At 43.6% G+C, this 18,365-nt stretch overlaps 1 protein-coding gene across 2 annotated transcripts in view; it reads right to left on the bottom strand.

Moving 5' to 3' along the window:
- Nucleotides 1-253: 253 nt before the first annotated feature.
- LOC308038970 (protein eva-1 homolog C-like) overlaps nucleotides 254-18,365 on the bottom strand; it is a gene marked incomplete at both ends in the record, with an annotated part of 214,035 nt that continues 195,923 nt past the window's right edge. Inside the window, 3 exons of one of the 2 annotated variants that reach the window (XM_080341942.1) lie at nucleotides 254-624; nucleotides 8,231-8,401; nucleotides 12,353-12,517. In XM_080341942.1, the coding sequence (XP_080198068.1) occupies nucleotides 254-624; nucleotides 8,231-8,401; nucleotides 12,353-12,517 (707 nt within the window). Of the gene's footprint in view, nucleotides 625-8,230; nucleotides 8,405-12,352; nucleotides 12,518-18,365 lie in introns of both variants that reach the window. The other variant, XM_080341941.1, reaches the window with a different exon arrangement.

An 18,365-nucleotide genomic window follows, 5' to 3' on the forward strand; every position in this document is an offset into this window, starting at 1 on the left:
CTATAATCGTCACCTTCTTGCCTGCTACTAAGTAATGAAGTTGGTAACCACCTCTGTTGTAACCAGAAAGTGTCCGTGAAGAGGAGTGATAGCAATATGTCAGGAAGATGGGGGAAAGCATTATTGCTGTCCATCCACGCTGCTCCATGCCTGAAAAGAGGAGACTCCCATGTAATATTCCTTCCCTCCCTCTCTTCTATCACAAGTGGAGGAGCTCGAGGGTGCAGGGCTGGATGGTTGGACTTCCCATCGCTTAGTAGTAACGGTTGAGGCTCCTGGTCCCTGGGATGTCGGGCTGGCCGTTCATCCAGATCTCGCGGATGATGCGCTCCCGCTCCTCCAGCCGCTGGGCTCTTTCCAGCTCCTCCGCCGAAGTGAAGACGTTCATGTTCAAAGTCCTCTCAAACCTGCGGTGCCTGCGGGCCGACAGATCCGACGTGGTGTCCGAATCATCATCACTGTCACTGCTGTCGCTGTCACTCTCCCGCTCCCGAGGAGGTTTTTTAGCAGAGGAGCGTTTGCAGTCCGTTCGACAGGACACCCTTAGCACCAGGGCCAGCAGGGTCAAGACAAGTCCAATGCACACTCCGGAGACAAAATACAGAGCAGCTCGCTCGGGGTTTTCTGAGAGGAGAAAGGAAACGATTGTCAAGAACAAATCTTAAAGATTGGAGGTTTATATTGGATATTAGGAAAATTTCTTCACAGAAAGGGTTGTCGGGCATTGGAACAGGCTGCCCAGGGAGGTGGTGGAGTCACCATCCCTGGAGGGGTTGAAAGGACACATAGATGACGTTCTTAGGAACATGGTTTAGTGCCAGTGTTTGGTTAGTGGTTGGACTCAGTCTCGAGGGTCTCTTCCAACCAAAATTATTCTGTCATTCTAGGTTAAAAGAACAAAACACACGCAGCTCCTCTGTGCACACACCAGCCTTGGTCTCTGGTGGGGCAGAGTTTCTAATGGTTGCTTTACTTCCACACCCCTCTTTGCCTCCCGCCCCAGGGAAATCAGGGAGTGGATTTTAAGTGGTGGATTTGCTGCCAAGGCACTTGCCCACATGCAGAATGTGGGTTTGCTGCAGTCGTGTCTTGGAGTTGTCTGGAAGGGGAAAGAGCAGCCCTCAGAATTAAATGCTAATTCTTGTGGCTGTGTGAGCAGGGTTGACACTGGGGTGCTGCACAGCCAGCAGCAGCTAAGTGCATCTCTCTGTCACATCCATTATCATCATACGAGGAGTAAAGACGATTACAAAGCTTTATACGCTCTCTGTGCTGTGACCCAGCTGAAATGGGAAGCCTTGCAGCATGGAAAAATGTGTATTATTTATTCATAGGTTTCATTTGCTTATCTAAGGCAAGTGTGCTGGCTTTCCACCCAGGCCACCAAAATGTGTATCTGTGCTACACAAGCATAGCTGAAGTCTGACAGGGTGAATCCTGCAAAGCCACATTTCAGAGGTCATATAAGAAGACCCCAAAGGATCCACAATACCTTTTAAACTAGGTCATCTTGTTTATTTACTACTTTTTTTTTTCTGTTTCATGGGACTGATTAGAAACGTAATTATGACAAATGTTGTCACTGCAGTTTCCCTGGGCTGAATCATCTCAGTTTATATGTGTAATGAATGGCTGAAGATGAACCAAGCAGAAGTGTCAAGGCCAGGTCTACTCCACTGTGTCTGCTGGAAGTCCTGAGTTCAAGGACGGAGTCAGTTCCTCAGATGAGTCCTGTTCCCTTGAACTCACTGATGGAGCTGTAACTGTTCCCACCAGTCTGACATTTGGTACTAGGATATCTTTGTAACTAAGAGGCTCCACTCTACCTCCACTTCACCACACTGTGCTTTTAGAAACTGCCCTCTCCAGCTGATTTCCTTAAAGAAAAGTTTGCAGAAGATGAACTGGAAACCATTTGGAGATATTCAAAACTCGGCAGGACAAGACCCTGGTCTAACTTCAAAACTTGGCTCTAAATTTGAAGTTGGACATGTTCTGAGTAGGGGGTTGGACCAAGTCACCCATGGAGGTCCCTTCCAGCCTAAATTATTCTCTAATTCTGTGGTCAGAGCCAGAGCACTGATTTATGTGTGGTTCAAGGTTCAAGGCTGAATGCCTGGAGGTGTTCATGGAACAGTTAGATGGATGAAACACCTTTGTGCTCCTCACTTTTCTCCTACCAAACAACTCTCAAAAGGTGACCGACAGGTCAAGGTGGAGAAAAGATGCCATGATAGCCTGAAATCTGGCTAATAAAACACAAGACTGTTGCTAGAGTATTAAGTGTGGATAACATGGTGGGGCGAGGAGGAAGAAAAAGAAAAAGGAGGGAAGAGATGCACTCAACAAGGCCAGAAAAATAAAGATTAGAGAAATGCAGCAGTAATTGGAGGCTCAAGTGACACCAAAGCCAGAAGTTTTAAGCTTTGACAAAAGTGAAACAGAAAAAATCCAAAGGTAAAAGAGAAGATACCAGAGCACACATGAAGGATGTGCCATCAGCTCTTATAGCAGTATGGCTGAGTGAAGTCCTGGCTCCCACGAAGTTAGTGGTAATTCTGAGCTCAAGGGTCAGAACTCAAATTAAAACAGCAGCCCTGCTTGTGCAGTAGCAAAGCTGCTGCCCATCTGGTACTGTGTGAACAGTAAAGTGGTGTAAACCCAGAGATTTGGAAACCTCAGGAAAAGTAAAATCGCCACCCGATATTGCTTTTACCTCCATACGCAATATAACTCAGGACAATAATTGCAAAACTTTCTCTGCAAGTGGGCCTAAAGAGGACACATGGAGTGCGGGAAGGACAAATGAGTTGGACTGATCTGTTTGTCCTGGAAGATACTTGCTCTGATGCCAGCCACACTTCCCTGAGCATCATGTTCCTGTGCATACATAGGCTTGATTTGGTTGCATTAGTTCTACTGCTCACTCTTCTAAAGCAACTCATAAAAAACAAAACAAAACAAAACAAAACAAACAAAGCAATCAACAAACACATAGACTGGAACCTGAGACAGACACAGACACACTGTTTCTGTTCCCCCATTTTTGTCCATGTCCTGCTTTTCCTTTCTCCTCCACGTTCTATTTTCCAGGCTACTGTATGCAGCTCATGAGCAAGCTGCACCTCGATTGCTACTTAAGCAACCATTTTTCATCCCCTGCTTGTGCTTGTATGTACAGCCCTTCATGCAGTGCGATAGCTTGTAATTGAATCTTTGGGCTCTGGTGGCATTTATGAGCTCCTACGGATGATCTGTCAACATTTGAGACACTGTCTGGACTTCCTCACGGAGCTGTAACCCTACATTCAACTGCAGTTTTGGCATTTATCATACACACAATCCACTTGCACAGCAACATCTTCTCTTTTTCACAGCAGAAAGAGCAACTTAAGCTAAAAGCCACGGGCTCTGCTTTTTCTCAGTTGAAGTAGCCAAGTCAGCAATAGCCTAGATTTGATCATCGTACCGACACCGAGGCCCATCAAAACGCTCATTATATTTGGAAAAAAATAAAAAAAGCTGTTTAAATGTGTATGGACATCAGTAACACAAGTTAACATAATTTTCATATGCATTCATGTGTGTGTGAGTACACCCATTAACACATGGATTTTGACCACTGTAGCTTTTCCTTCCACTGCTGTGGATGACAGCTCAGAGCTAAGTGTTTCTCCTAAACTTCTGGCAGGACCCAGTTGCTGTCGGTTTCTTTAGCTGGGGTTACCTTTCCCCTTCCTGCTATTTCTTTCATGACTAAAAGCATTGATGAAAATGTCACTGATTCAAGCTGGAATTTAATCCATGCAGACAAAAGATATATGCTCTTTATAACCCTCTATACAAAAGCCACCATTTTCTAGGTGCTCAAACTGGCCAAAAATTAGAAACACATTTTATTTTGTTTTTCCAACCAAGCCAGCAGCAATTACGGAGCCTGTTTCCTGAGGGCTAACAATCTGCTGGGAGCATCAGCCCAGACTGCCATTAATTCCTCAGGAAATGCCCCAGGCCAAGGTTCTTATTGCTATTATAATAAATTGTTTCAATAAATAAAAACCAACCTAGGCATTAACACTGCTGGTTTCCTGTGATAGCTTCATGTATTCAGAAACCTTGGTGGGGAAGAAAATTGCAGAGGGCCCCAGTAAAAGGTTCAGCATTAAGCATGGCCAGACAAACAGTAGGAGCAATATCTTCTAGGGAATTTACAGTTAGCCCCACAGGCTGCCGAAATCCCCTGGTAGAACAGAGGAAGCTCCCCAGGAGCCCTTATTAATAAGGCTCAGGCCAAGCATTCTAAAAGTTGGAATGATCTCCCCTGGCTTGTTTTTTAAAAGCCCCATGTTAATAACTTGGCAGCAAAGCCTTGCTTGTGGAAGAAGAATAAAACAGGGATTTGTGGATGTTTCCTTCCAGCTACTTCAGCCTGAAAGCAACAACAAAACGGGAATAAGTCCCCTGTCCAAAGGGAGGCACTGGAAGTACTCTGATACCAGGTTTAATATTTATATAACCACAAGGGATGGTTCTGGTCTTGCTGGTGGACTGTGACTGCAAAGACAGTTCCAGCTGTCACTGAGACTGGTGAAGTCTTTCCAAAGGCTCAGACAGGTTTTGGAACAGGTCCATGACAAATAACAGATCTGATGTTTTTCAGGCAGAGATTGCATATAATTAAAAACCTAATTCTACTAAGAAAATCAGCTTTAAAATTAAGGGCATCCCTGAGTGTTTCGCAGGACTGAGCTCTAAATATTTATTGTCTGATCAGCTAATAAATTCACTCCTCATTGACATTGTTCACTCTTTCTCCTTGTTTCTGAAGAAATGTTGTTTTCAAGGTTCTGGAAGCTGGGATAAGACTAACACCTAACTGGCTTGGATACTCCTAACCCTGATGATTGCTGCATATGCTTTTGATGGTGAAAACCAACACTCCTGCAAAGAGGCTTTGCTTCGGGCTGTGCTGTGGAACTTCACTCCTCAATAGGAACGTTCCCAACTTTTGTATGGGAACATCAATCAAAAAAGACGGTGGAAATGATCACAGAGGCTTTCACTAATATTGGCTCTGTGCACTGCAAGACTCTGCATGTGTCAACAGTGCTAGTGACCCAAACCTGCCATTTTGTGCAGAAAATGTGAACACCACTGAGCAGAAAGGGGATACCACTGATTCATGGATGCTCTCCCAAAGACACCCACTTCCAGAAAGCAGAAAAAGTACTAATAGTAGAAGTGGATCATTCTTTCAAGCATGTGCTTTACCCATGAAATACCAAGTGCCCATATCTCCTTTTCCCTGGGGTGGGTCTGAGGGTATACACCACGCTTTGCCCCAACACAAAAGCATCTTTATATGTTGCCCCAGCCTATTTACATTTTTTTTTCCTGCAAAGTCCTGTTTTGAAGCCAACTCATCAGCACAGGGAAGCCCTGAATACAGCACTTTCAGTCTGCAGAGTTTACTTGAGGGACGTTTTTAGTGTTACGAAACAGAGCGGTTCTTGCACTAATGTTTCCCTTTAGCACCAAGGCTGTGGTCAGGAGTGGTGGGAAGATGTGTGAACCAAAACCGGCCCTTCCTGGCCACCCGATATCCTGCCTCTCCTGAGCCACTATAATGGCTCCTCTATGGACACCAACAGCTGCTGTGGCTTAAGCCGCCTTCAGGGCCCCAAACTCAGGCAAGCACAAAAATTTCCAACTGTTCTGCTGCTCAAAATCTGCAGTAAGAAGGGGGATGACTTTACAGTGCTCTAGTTTTGTGCAGATGATATTTGTGCCCTGTGATACAGCTTGTCTTTGAACTTATAATCTAAAACCTCTCTATATTCACATACACCAAAATAAATCATGCCAAATCCATCCCCTCTGCTAAAAGCAGCAGATAAAGATGGTTTACAGCATCTGTTGTTTCAATCCATGGGACAGGCATCAAGTATTTTGTAATAAATAACAAACTGAACATATATATTATTGAGACTAAAACCCATCTAACAGCCGTGGTTATGTGCACTGGAAAACATGAGAAACAAGCTCCTGACCTCATCACTGGAAACCTGGAAACTGGGAAGTCATCAGGTCTGAGTTCTATTGATTATTTGACATCCAGTAAATGCGAACACATCTTCTTCACTGTGAGGGTCATGAGCTACTGAACAGGTTGCCCAGAGCAGCTGTGGATGCGCCATCCATGGAAGTGTTCAAGACCAGGGTGATGGGACTTCAAGCAACCTGGTCTAGAAGGTGTCCCTGCCCATGGCTGGGGGTTGGAACTATATCATCTTTAAGGTCCTTTTCAACCCAAACTATTCTACAGTTCTATGATTCTACAATCGCATGGAGACCACATCATGAGAGGGCAAGCAAATCCCACAGCGACAAGACAGTTAAAGCTATCCTTATTTATTATTTGTGCTACAGTAAAATCTAGAGGCTCCTGCCAAGACTGACACCTTGTGAAGCGGATGAATTGAGGCCTTGTGCCCCAGAAAATGAATGCGGGGTCAAAGAGTTCTTCTGTGGTAAATAGAAACAGTCCATGGGGTATCATCATCAGCCCTGAATCACAGTCTCAGCTGTCCCTGACTGCAAATCCCAAAATCTTCTGCTAGCTGTTACTGTTCAGATGGGGAAAATAATATTAACAGCATTTTATTATATAGTCAGGATGGGAAAGCAGGTATTTTCATGTCAACAAATGGCATATATAGGTAAGAGGGCAGCAGAAGTATGATAGACAGAAAACTCCTTTAAAGTTTGCTTTTTCTAATCTTTCCTTAGAGAAGCATATGCAAGAAAAAAATACATCTTGCTCAGCTATCTTTTGTGAAGAATGCTATTAATTGCACTTAAGCTACCTGCTTCTTAAAGATGTCATGAAAAGATGGATCCTGATGTCACCAATGGACGTGTAGAAGGGTAGAAATTTGGATTCAGTATTCATGGTCCTTTTAGAAGGACCATCCACTAAATGTGCAGAAACAGTCTTACTAATCTACTCAGTAATTCAAAGATGCAAAGCCCAAGTTAGTTGTTTCAAGTTCAAATACTTGTCTGTAGCAGCACGGTGGTATTTCAGCAAGAGCACAGCACCAAGCATACATTAATGTTTAATGAATTAGCAGATTGAGTGGCACACAGACATGAAAAATTACCTCACAAATATTGGAGTTTTAGTTATATAGACCTCAGTGCTCCAGAATACCATAATTGCTTTACAGTGGTGCTAGCAGACTGGCCGCAGTACACAGAATTATTAACAGTATGTAGTAAAAGAGCAACACATTAATGTTGCTAGCAAGGTAATATTACTTGGCAACAAGCATTGCAAGGTAATAAGCATACAAACTTTTCATAAACAAATGTCAAACACTCTGCAATCCCATAAGAAAAACTGACCACAAACAGCTCGTCCTGCCTCGGGGCTGGGGGGCGGGGGTAGTTACACAGAAACCAAGGGCCTCAATCTGGGGAAAGCAGCAAAGATTGGCCTAAAATATGCTGAATTAGTATATCTGATGCATTCAGCCAGCACTCTTCCTATTTTTTATTAGGTCCTCCAACTCGATCCCTACTGCTGACAAGGTACCTCAGGCAATTATGGGATGGGAAATATTTGCACTACATCACCTGTCTCTACTGTACTTTTTGCTATCAATGGTATTGACCCCAAGCACTCAGTAGGTCACATAATCTTTATTTCAACTTTTAAAGTGAATCTTATTAGAAGACTGTTCCTCTGCTAGTTAAAAGGTACACGTGGGTGAAAAATAAACTGTGATCCAAGGAAATCTTACTCTAAACTAGATTTAAATATACAATTAAGCAGACTCTCAAGTTACTTCATCTTCACACTTCTACTGAAGATAAGCCAAATTCTCTTAAGCAGGGTAATGATCTGAGTGCTGCTTATTTTCCAAATTACAGGACAACATGCTTGCCTCCCTAATGAGCCAGGCTTTGATCTCCAGGAAAATGGAGCATTAGGAATAATACCACATATAAGATTACATTGTATTTAACTTCAGACGAGAGTAAATCCAGTGGAAAGCAGAGCACAATAAACCCTGTTATATACTGTCTGCTAGAGCTGCCCTGGTCAGGGCTTTCAAGGGGGAATTTGCTGAGAGATGAATGAAAAATAGAAACAGCTCAAAGAGGCAGATTTAGCCCTAAGGTGGCTGTGAAACGAAGGCTCAATTGAGGGTCTACAAAGACCTACCTGTGATGAAGGCATAGGCTGCTAGGATGTTGCTGAGCAGGGCCATTTCCGTGCTGACGCCCACGGGCTCCATGCTGTTGTTGAGCACCGGCAGTTGTGTCTCATCCACGGGGTGCAGTAAAGGAGTGTTGTCTAGAGGGTAGAAGGTGGCCGATCTCCCTTTCTTCTTCTCTGCTTTGAAACAGAAAGGGAATGAGGAATGAGAGACATGCCCCAGCCCCGCCAGGTCAGCATCAGCGCTCAGAAATCTGGAGGTGCTCAGCAGCAAGCCACCCAAGTTTTCCTCTTTTTTTAGGGGCAACTGAACCTTCTCAGGTAGCTTCAGCTGAGCACATACCCTGTCTGCATCCAGGCAGCATCTTCTCTCCCCTGTCTCCTGCTCTTTCATGTCACCACTTAGACACACCCACCTACGCTACAGCAAATACACAGTCAGGTTTCTTTTCTCTTATTTAAATCAAAGGAGCCTTTATCAACAGTGGGTTCAGCTAAGCTTGTAACAAGGACTGGAAAACACAGGCAGAGCCGGCAACCCTCTGCTGGTGTCACGCTGTAGTGATCCATCCACACCTGGCAAACAGACGTGCTTTCTCTACAGTCTTTGAGAGGAAGGGTGAACCTGAGTTTATTACTTCCTTCAGAAGCTCGCTCGTATTGTGTTTCACCCAGACACCATTTCCCCTTTGGAGAGGTGAGTGAACATGGGTTAATGATTTGATTTTGTTTGTTGAAGATGGGAGTTAAGGAGGCAGCTAATTCCAGGAGGCTCAAAGAGACCCTTTCAGCCCTTATCAGCTCACTGCTGAGTGCTCCCCACACCTTGATCCGCAGGCAGACACCCCCGCTAGTCACAAAACACTAATTGTTTTAAACACATGAGAAAGTCGGTGCACAGGATCCAGCTCCATCACCCGTGTGATTGTTTAACTGTAGCTATTACAGGTTTTCAGGCTCCTTTCCCTGGGTATCTGTTTCTGGCCAGAAGCAAGCAGCGCACTATAAAACCACAGACATGCACCCGGCTTCCACTTATCTGTAGGTATTAAATACAGGGAGCTGTCAGGTCCTTCTCTGATAATGCCAATGCAAGCAAAGCCACTCTGACAGCAGCCCCGACAGGAGATGGTCTGTGTTCACTTGCTGCCTGATCCACCTCCTTTCCCTGCAATCCTGGCAGCGTGAGACACCATGTTCAGCTTCCCACTGTGAGCGTCAGTAAGCGGCTCAGCCCAGGGAAGCAGTAACAGAAATCGAGGGGTGTCAAGAGAACAGGTAATACTGGATGGAGAGGGACTGAGAGCATGAATCTGCATGCAGTGATGCCAGCTCCTAATCCGTCTGGGAGGAGAAGCAAATGGGATGGATATCCAGGTGTTGCTGCAAGGGATCAGCCCCAAGGAATGTGGTTTTATTTCTGCCACCCAACAGCTGTGTGGCCTTGGGAAAGCCACGTTAATGACAAGGTGTTAATGACTGGCCCTGAAGCAAAGTTTTTAAACATGGGTGCCTGAGTGGCTGATACAAAAGGGAAAAATGTCACAAGAACCTCTTGCTTTAGGAGAACAGAGATCACAGAAAATCAGTTGTATCAATGGAGACAGTGGGGCACATTCAGCAGGAAATCAACAGCAAAGTTTTGGAAAATGTTTTAATTTAGATATAGGCACCAACGTGCCCTCTAATCTTTCCTTTATTCTCCCTGTGTGGTAAATCTATGCCTATACCAGTGGTTGGATTTTTCTCTACCACCATTCTTGTAAATAAATCCATGGAAGCAGGGTCAATTTTTAATTTCTATAAACTGAACCTAAAAACTGGACACTTCAGAGTATCTCAGGTAGCACTGTGCATCTAAACTGAGGCAACGGAATCCTGCCATTAGTTGACAGATCCTAGAGAGTCATTCAGCTCTCTCCATAGCAGACACTTAAAGCTTGATGTATTTGCTCATAAACAGACATCTAAGACACCCCATGGGCAGGAGGACATCTACGCAGAGATGGCAGGTATGACAAGGGGCATAGGTAAAACTTTTGCCCTTCTAGGGCAGCATCTAGAAGCCAGGTGAACACTCCAAGTCATCTCAAATGACACATTTATGTGGGGGTAACTGAATCCTGCTTGAGATGTCTACATAATGAGGTCTGGCTCTAAACTAGTTTATCTTAAATCTCTTTATAATTAATCGCAATGAAGGGCACCACCAGGATATAATCCCATATATATTTCTTAACCATATATCTCATCATAAAGAGGACCACTGAGTTAGGTGGCTCCAGGCTCCTGCTAGGTCTTTGAGAGTTTTCTACAACTCTGCATTGAAGTGCAGTTAATGTGGCTGGACTGCAGCTTCACGGAGCTGGTAGGACACAAACCTGGAGGGCTCTGCACCATGTTCTATCACATGTCCAGTTCTGGGTTTGTGACAACCCGCCTGCCCCTCACTATCAATACATTCACCGGATCTCACTAGAACTAAGGATCAAATTATACTCCCAGTCAGGACTTCGCTGTGCACATGTGCTACATCAGATGGATACCACTGCTGGGTTTTGGACAGCCCTTGTGAACCATGTTGTGCAATAATAGTGTCTTTTAGTAGAGATAGTAAGGCATAATTCCTCTCATGTGAGATGTAACAATGCTTTTTCTTCTGACTTATACAAAGAACAGATGCATTCAAACAAGTTTCTAAATGAATACTTGTTTGCATAGACTATACCCCGGCAAAGAGCACCACAAAACCACAGAACTGGTTTTGTCATCTGCAGGATTGTACAAGCACAGACAGGGAGCACAGAAAATGACTGGGGTTACACAGGAGGGAAGAAACAAACAAACACAATTTCCAAGGGCCATGTGTTGCTGCACTATGTGGTTCCCTGCTCTGCCATTCATTCCAGGATCATACTAAAAGATTTTCCTTTCCTCCTTCCTAGCTTGGAAGACTTTGTCTATACCCAGTCACTGAAGCTGTTTCCCTCTGACTCTACAACAAAGTTGAGGAAAATTATTTCAGCAAGCAGTAGATTTGCCCAACAACACAGTTCAAGCACAGAAGAGGTTACTCATGATACCAGGCTGACTTTAACAAATAGTTTTAACGAAATAAAGAAAATGGGAAGGGAGTTTACAGAACTGTCCAAATATTTCCTCTTGCGATTTTTGAAACATTCTTTTAGCTCTTAATTTTAAAATGACATCTTTGTTTGAAAGTGGTGTGTATTTTAAAAATGAATGAATAAACAGTGTGAGAACTAAACAAAAGGTGTCACTTGTAGAAGTGAAATGTTTAGATGAATGAAAATGAGTTCAGGATTTTTTTCTTGCTTAAAAGAATCACCAAGATCACAAAATTTATTTCAGGCTGACTGAAAATTCTTTTCCTTGATAATTTTTCAGTAAGGCCTCGAAAGTGATAAGTATGTTATTATGACTCTTGTTTGTCTGTGGATTGTGTGGATTGATTATCCAGGGTGTGGATTAACTTTACCAGAAGTGTAGACAGAGACAATACCCACAATGTCCATACCCACTTGAGAGCTGCATCTCTGGGAGCACAGGTTGGGAATTTCAGGAACAATGTCATGCACCATCTCCCATGTGTTGGGAAACACAACACAAAACCACTGACTAAACCAGTACATGCTCACCTGTGCTCTTCCTTTATTCATATGCCATCCCTTCCTCCTACTCACCTATCCCTATAGATAGCTAAGATATTACTTTATTCATATCTCTCAACTTTGCATTTTATGAAAATAGTATCATATTTCAAAGCTTAGTTGAATGCTTCTCTGTCCCTGTGAGGCAGATCTGCTGTCCCTGCCCTGCTTTGTTCTTTGCCACTGTATTAGATGGGTGTGCGGAGTATTTCTGTGATAAGTTTTGACATGTATGGCTGTGACTGCTATTTTAAGAAAGCTGGTGAGAGTTTCACAGTTCACTTTAGTCCATCGATGGTCATGCCTTGAAGCCTCTCTTTTTGGCTGTAACATGAATGGGGTTTGAGAACAATACAGAAACCCAGGTAAGGTTTGTACTGTCTGTAAGGGAAAACGGATGGGAACAGGTACCACTACACAATTAGGTTTGGACCAACGTTGTAATAGTCATAACTACCTGGGAGAGCACGTCCTATGTTGGAAGGAGAGACATCAGAAAGGAATACACCGTCCCCTATAACATTGGGATCAAACACTCTTGGCCGCAGTGGGAAATGTGGCTTCTGAAATCCTTGGTAATTGGTTGGTCTTGGCTGAGTTTCATGCAGAAGCTTCTTGGGAACTGAAAGAGAGAAGTAAGAAGAGCACAGTTTTTAGTGTGAGTTATTTCAGCTGGTCAGAACAAGAAATATCACATAATGCTACAGACTCAGCTGATACTTAATTATACCATGTGCAGACCAAACAGACACTCATTTGGCACTATGATGAATGTTCTCCAAATGCCAGCACAGAGACATTCTATGAGACAACACTGGAAACTATAAAGTGATTAAGATATTGTTTATTTACAGTTAAGCTTGGAGACTAGACTAAGGGTCAGATTCAGACAGCTGAATTTAGACACCATCTTAGAAACTGAAATTCCTAGTAAGCCAGGCTTCAGCCTCAGCCCTGTTCCGCAGAGTACGGCAGCTCTGTTCCCACATGACAGCGGGCTGGGCAGGATGCCCCATATCAATGGGAACTACAGCGTATGCCTGAATCACTGCTTCTCTCCAGCCATTAAGTTGCTGGCTCAGCACTGCACATCGGAAGTTTCTGTCTACTCTGGATTCACAGAACCAGCTTCTGGAGGATGCTGTTCACGTGAAACCATAAAGCTTGAATCATCCATCAAGGAAGCAACCCCACCTCTAAGGAACGTTCTCCACCCTGTGAGGTCCAAAATACACTGCTCCCTGTTGGGCTTCAGGTTTTAACTAAGCTGAGAAAGGCCCATTCTCCATTCCCACCATCCTGAGAAGGGAGGTGAAGACTCAGCTAATCCCTACTCGTCTCCTTGTTTTGTCAGCCACAGCATTAGCAATACACAGGTGAGACAGGGTAATATGTGACAGTTTTGTCAAGACATCTATAGTCCCTTCTTTGGACCAAAGCATGCCTTAGTAAGAAGAGTATTTCCTCCTCCTTGAAGTTGCAAGGGGAGATCTTCGACTGTACATGCAGGTAAAGAAATCAAAGTCGGCGTAGCTACTTCAGTGTACACCCACTGAAGGTGAATCCACACAGTAAATTCACTAATTTGCCCTGTAGGGACAAAGCCACATGTCATTTACAGAGCTGAACCAGTTCTCTGCCTCAGCCACGGCCAACACCTGAGGCTATTGCAGAGCAAAGTGCTTTTCCATACAAAGAGAAGAAACACAGATACAGAGCATTCCGCTCAGAAATTAGAGGAACAGAGTGATGAAAGGCAAAAATAAAGAAATTACAATTTCCAGAGGAGAAAGATATATTTTCCCTGTCAGTGACTTTATAGTAATATATACAGAAAAGCAGCATTTTGTTCCTGGAGACAAACAAGACTTCAGTGTGTTAAAGACAGACTGTTGAGAACTAGGCACAAGTTCATTAGACACACAGAAACCCCAAGAGAAGATTTCTGGGATGCTCGGCTTCCCTTTGTCCAAGTCTAACAGCAACTGCCTTTCTTGTCCCAAACAGGCCACCACCTCCTAGTGCCTCAGTTTCCCCACTGCTCCGCTGCCGGTCCTGCTATCACTTATCTCCACTCTTTACAGGGATGTGAAGAAGCGTAATTAAAAATGCAAAGCACTTTGAGATCCTTGGCACAAGCATGAAGGAGGACTTGGAAAGTGAGCAGTCCTGGAACAGAAAGGAAATTCCTGCCTGCCCCCTGCAGCTAACCAGCTGCCAAGCTGGAGTATGATATTTAATCACGCCCATTAAATTTGCCTGCATAACTACAAATATTAATGGTGAGGGAAGTGATCCAACCACCTTGTTTACATTGTGTTTGACTTACTGTCTTTGCTGAGGCAAAGAAAATTGTAACTATATTTACTGACTGACCTCCTATATTAGACTGCCAAGGTATCAGCACTGAAGTTATTGCATTATTAGTAGAGTCATGCTGGGTCAGGAAACAGACAGAAAAACCCCACCGCTTCTGAATATCAAAAAGCTGGCACGGCACTTTCTAGTGAAACCTGAATTGGCAACTGTCCTGTGATGAGAAGGTAGCAAAAGAAACACATCCTATGTTAGGAACTAGGCAGAAGCAGAGGTGATGCCTGAGCTAAAGAAATATCAGAAAGTCTGTGGTGGAGGTGGGTAGAACAGACATTATCCTGCAAAGCACACAGTCAGGGAGAATCACAATTCTGAGTGCCTAATTCGAGGCACCCGAAGAGGTACGATATTCAGAGGGCACAGGGCTCAGCACCCTCAAAAATTAAAGACCCTATTTGTTGCATCTCAGGCTGAACACTTGAAAGGCATCTGAAAGATGTGAGTCATACACACTTTTCATCCAAAGTGCATCCCAGGTAGCCTCCTGATATGTCTCTAATGAAGAAAATGAAGCAAAAGTGACACAGAAGCAATTTTTAGCAGATTTGGGCAAGTCTTTCATGTTTCAGACTGGCTCTTCTTCATAAACATCTCCTTTCACCTCCCAGTATTCATGGCCACCTTTGGGGCAGAACAAAGTCTGGGTAAACATGCATCTTTCTTTGAAAAGGTGACAACACCAGCCACTTAAACATTTGAGATGGGGGAAAGAAACACGATCTTTTCCTAAGCAAACCCAGGGAACTGATCTATGGCTTTTCTGCCTTGGCTTCTGTGCCACCACTGCTATGAACACTATGTACAGGACCAAGAGAAAAGTCAGGGTGAAGCAAAACATCACTAAATCAGTCAGCAATCAGTTAACAGCATCCCAAGGGAGAGGAGATAGAGCAGTATTCACAGGAAAGCAGTCATAGGGACTATTTATTTTCACAGGACCTCAATGAGGTTGGGTTGTGCTGTTACCCCTTTGGGATGGCTGAGGAAGAAAGGTGACCACCAAACAGGCATTTGGTGCCTAAAAACACAGTTGGCCATTAAGAAAGGTTCCCAAAAGCTGGCACGTGCTCAATGTCTGTGATTAACATGCACTTTGGTACTTTCAAAAATCCCAAGTGCTGCCTGTCTTCATTTTAGCAACCAAATCCCTTCAAAACTCTGGAAGCAACTTAGTGCAACACAGGATGTCCACAGCACATGAACCTTGGACTTTTCAAGGGATCATTTTTCTCTGTGAACTGCCTAAACATCTTGAGGGCATTTTACCAGAAAGGGCCTATTCTGGCAAAGAGTAAACAGTGATGGCATGCAGCAAGTCTGTTCTTCTTCTAGTTTATACAATGCTAAACCAATACATAGCTTAGATGGCTTGATTTAAAAAGACAGTAAAATTGAAAGGCTTTCTCAAGTGCAAAACACCTCACAATTTCCAGTTAGTTTCTGTGTGGCGGCCAAATCCACAAGGAAAATTAAACATCTGGTTCCTTTGAAATACCCTCCTTAAATTCTCTGGAGAGGAGTGCATCCGACATAAAGCACGGCATGAACTGAAGCAAGGCGTCAAGTAAACTTATTTATTATTAAAACCACCAGAAAAAAGTACCTGGGATTTTTGTCTTATCTCAGCATTAAGCACAGAAATCCTGGCAGGGAAGGGCTGGCACTTGGCCTGCTCCATTCAGTCAAGCAGAGAAGTTAAAGCAACTCAGCAGAACAAGTGATATACATGGACAAGAGGGGAAAAAAAGGGGCCTTCAGTCAAAGTGTCAACACGGCTGATAGTCAGGAGCCCTGCACCTTAAAATGCATGTGAGAAATGAGCTGGGATCACCTGGAAGAGAGGAGTTGCGCTGGGGACCTCTGGGGACCTTTGGTATCTCAAGGGGTAGCAGTCAGCATTAAGATGTGGATATTTATCCAAATGATGAAATTCTCCAGTAACTTGGGCTGGGCAGCTGAGCAGCGAGGGCAGAAGATTAACTTTCAGGATGGCAAGCCATGTTCTGCCACCCACCTCAGGGTCCAACTTGGGCATCATCACATGGACTCCATGTGAGCCAGGACTTGATCTGGAGAGTGAAGCGTCACTGTTGCTGTGATACCCCATGAAGGCACTTGCAGAAGGTTGTTCTAGGTTACAAAGCTGCAAGGGAGCTCTCGGATCAGCAGGTTCATTCGTCTGCCTTTACAAGCTTTCAAGTCTTTATATAATCTCTCTGTGTCTATTTTAAAAGCAATCCTGGCTACCAGCTCCCACTGCTCATCTGTCTGAATCAACATCATGCTAGCAATAATTTATACCAGCTCCCAATCCAAGACCTGCATTACCCATTTGCAGTGAATTAGTGGCATCAATCCCATAACAAAAACTCTCTGCCGGCTTCTCCCCTGCAGGAACAGGGGCAAAGGATGATGAAAGCTGGAGTCGCTCTCACCAGCAGAGCAGATGCATCACATCTGAGTGCAAGTGACCAACAGGACAGTGAGAAAAGGCACATGCTGGTGCTGCTGACAGAGCCCTTGTTTGTACCTGGTGGAGGCTCTTTGTGCTGGGCTCTGCACACAAGCACTCTCTTGTGTGGCCAGAAAACTGAGGGTTGGCGAATAGAAGAAGTTACTGTGCCTACAAGCTGCAAAATTCTGAATTACAGTGCTAAGAGATAGAAAAGGCCAGATGATACCTCGCTTCTTCATTCATCGAGATTACTTGCTATATGTTTTCTATTATTTTAATCTACCTAGTTTTAGATGCTCCATTTCTGTAGGTTTGGCTAATTGCCACAAAAGATTATTTTGCAGAGGAATATTGCTCTTTCTGAGGAATTCTGTTTCACAATATGCTGCTGAGTGTTTCAGTTTAAGTGCACATATTATTCCCCTAATCAAAACATTTGACTGCTAGACACCTCGGGTTTTACAGATGGGAAACTGGCGAAGGGACAGAGTTTTGAAAGTGTTTAAATATCAAAATGATTTGTCCAGTCTCACAGAGGGAGTGTGTGCCAAAGAAAGAAAACAAACTCAGCCTTCCCATATTTCAGCCTTGCACTCAAATCATCCCTTCTCTTTGCTAATTTGATCATTTGATGTTTCCTGAGGCTTGCTCAGTCCTAAACATGCTTAAAGACTCCCAGGACCCAATTATCCCCTGACCTCCATCTTCACTGTATATACAGATCAGTCAACTGGAGGGGAGATCAATGAATGCTCAGTCTTAAAAACATACGGACAGGGGCTTTGTCATTCTCCAGTTCTCTGCTATACAGTCGCGTGTGCATTTCCAGCCCGTAAGGTTTACTCTGAAAGCTCAGTATGATTAAAGCAGATCTGAAGGACCTTCAGCAAATCCTTCTGTGAATGCTTGAAGCATAGTGCAATTTGAACAAAACATGACTCCCTTACCATTGAAAATTACAACCAAGCCTTTTATCTGGGCAGGTTGGGGCCAGAAACTGTTGATGCTCAACATACTTAAAAAAAAAAAAAAACAAAAAAACAAAAAAATCCTGCTGTGAGTAAACACCCAATATAAACTACTGCAGGTTTTTAGAGGTAGAAGCTCTGATGTATTTTAGTTTGAGACTTGAAAATGCAGATCATCCAACCAGAAATGGGATCATTAATGTTTCTGAACTATTACAAGAAAACAATTCCTTAGCACATATATAAAGTATATGGCTCCCTCACATTGAAGAATTAAAGTGTTTCATATGTTGTAAACTATGAATTTACTAAGCAGTCAGCAGTATCTATTAAAATAATGGAATTTGGCTCCATCAGATCACAAAATATCACAGTATAGTCACAGAGCAAGAAAGAAAAGTCCCATGCATAAGAAGACTCTACATCTGGTGACAACACTAATACCACTGTATAGCTAGAAATGTGGGGGTGGAAGGTGTTACTTTGACTAAGAAAAGTAAATTGAGACACAGCCTACCTCTTTGCTTTTTCCCAAGGATCTCAGACATGGCTGAGGAGCTGCCTTTGCCTCCATCTAGTTCCATGTTGGATATGCCCCTTTCAAGTGACTAAAACCTCATTTGCATCATGTGGCAAGATGTTTCATAGAATCATAGAATTGTTTCTGTTGG

This window comes from Nesoenas mayeri (genome assembly GCF_963082525.1).
Source record: "Nesoenas mayeri genome assembly, chromosome: 3".
Lineage (NCBI taxonomy): Eukaryota > Metazoa > Chordata > Aves > Columbiformes > Columbidae > Nesoenas > Nesoenas mayeri.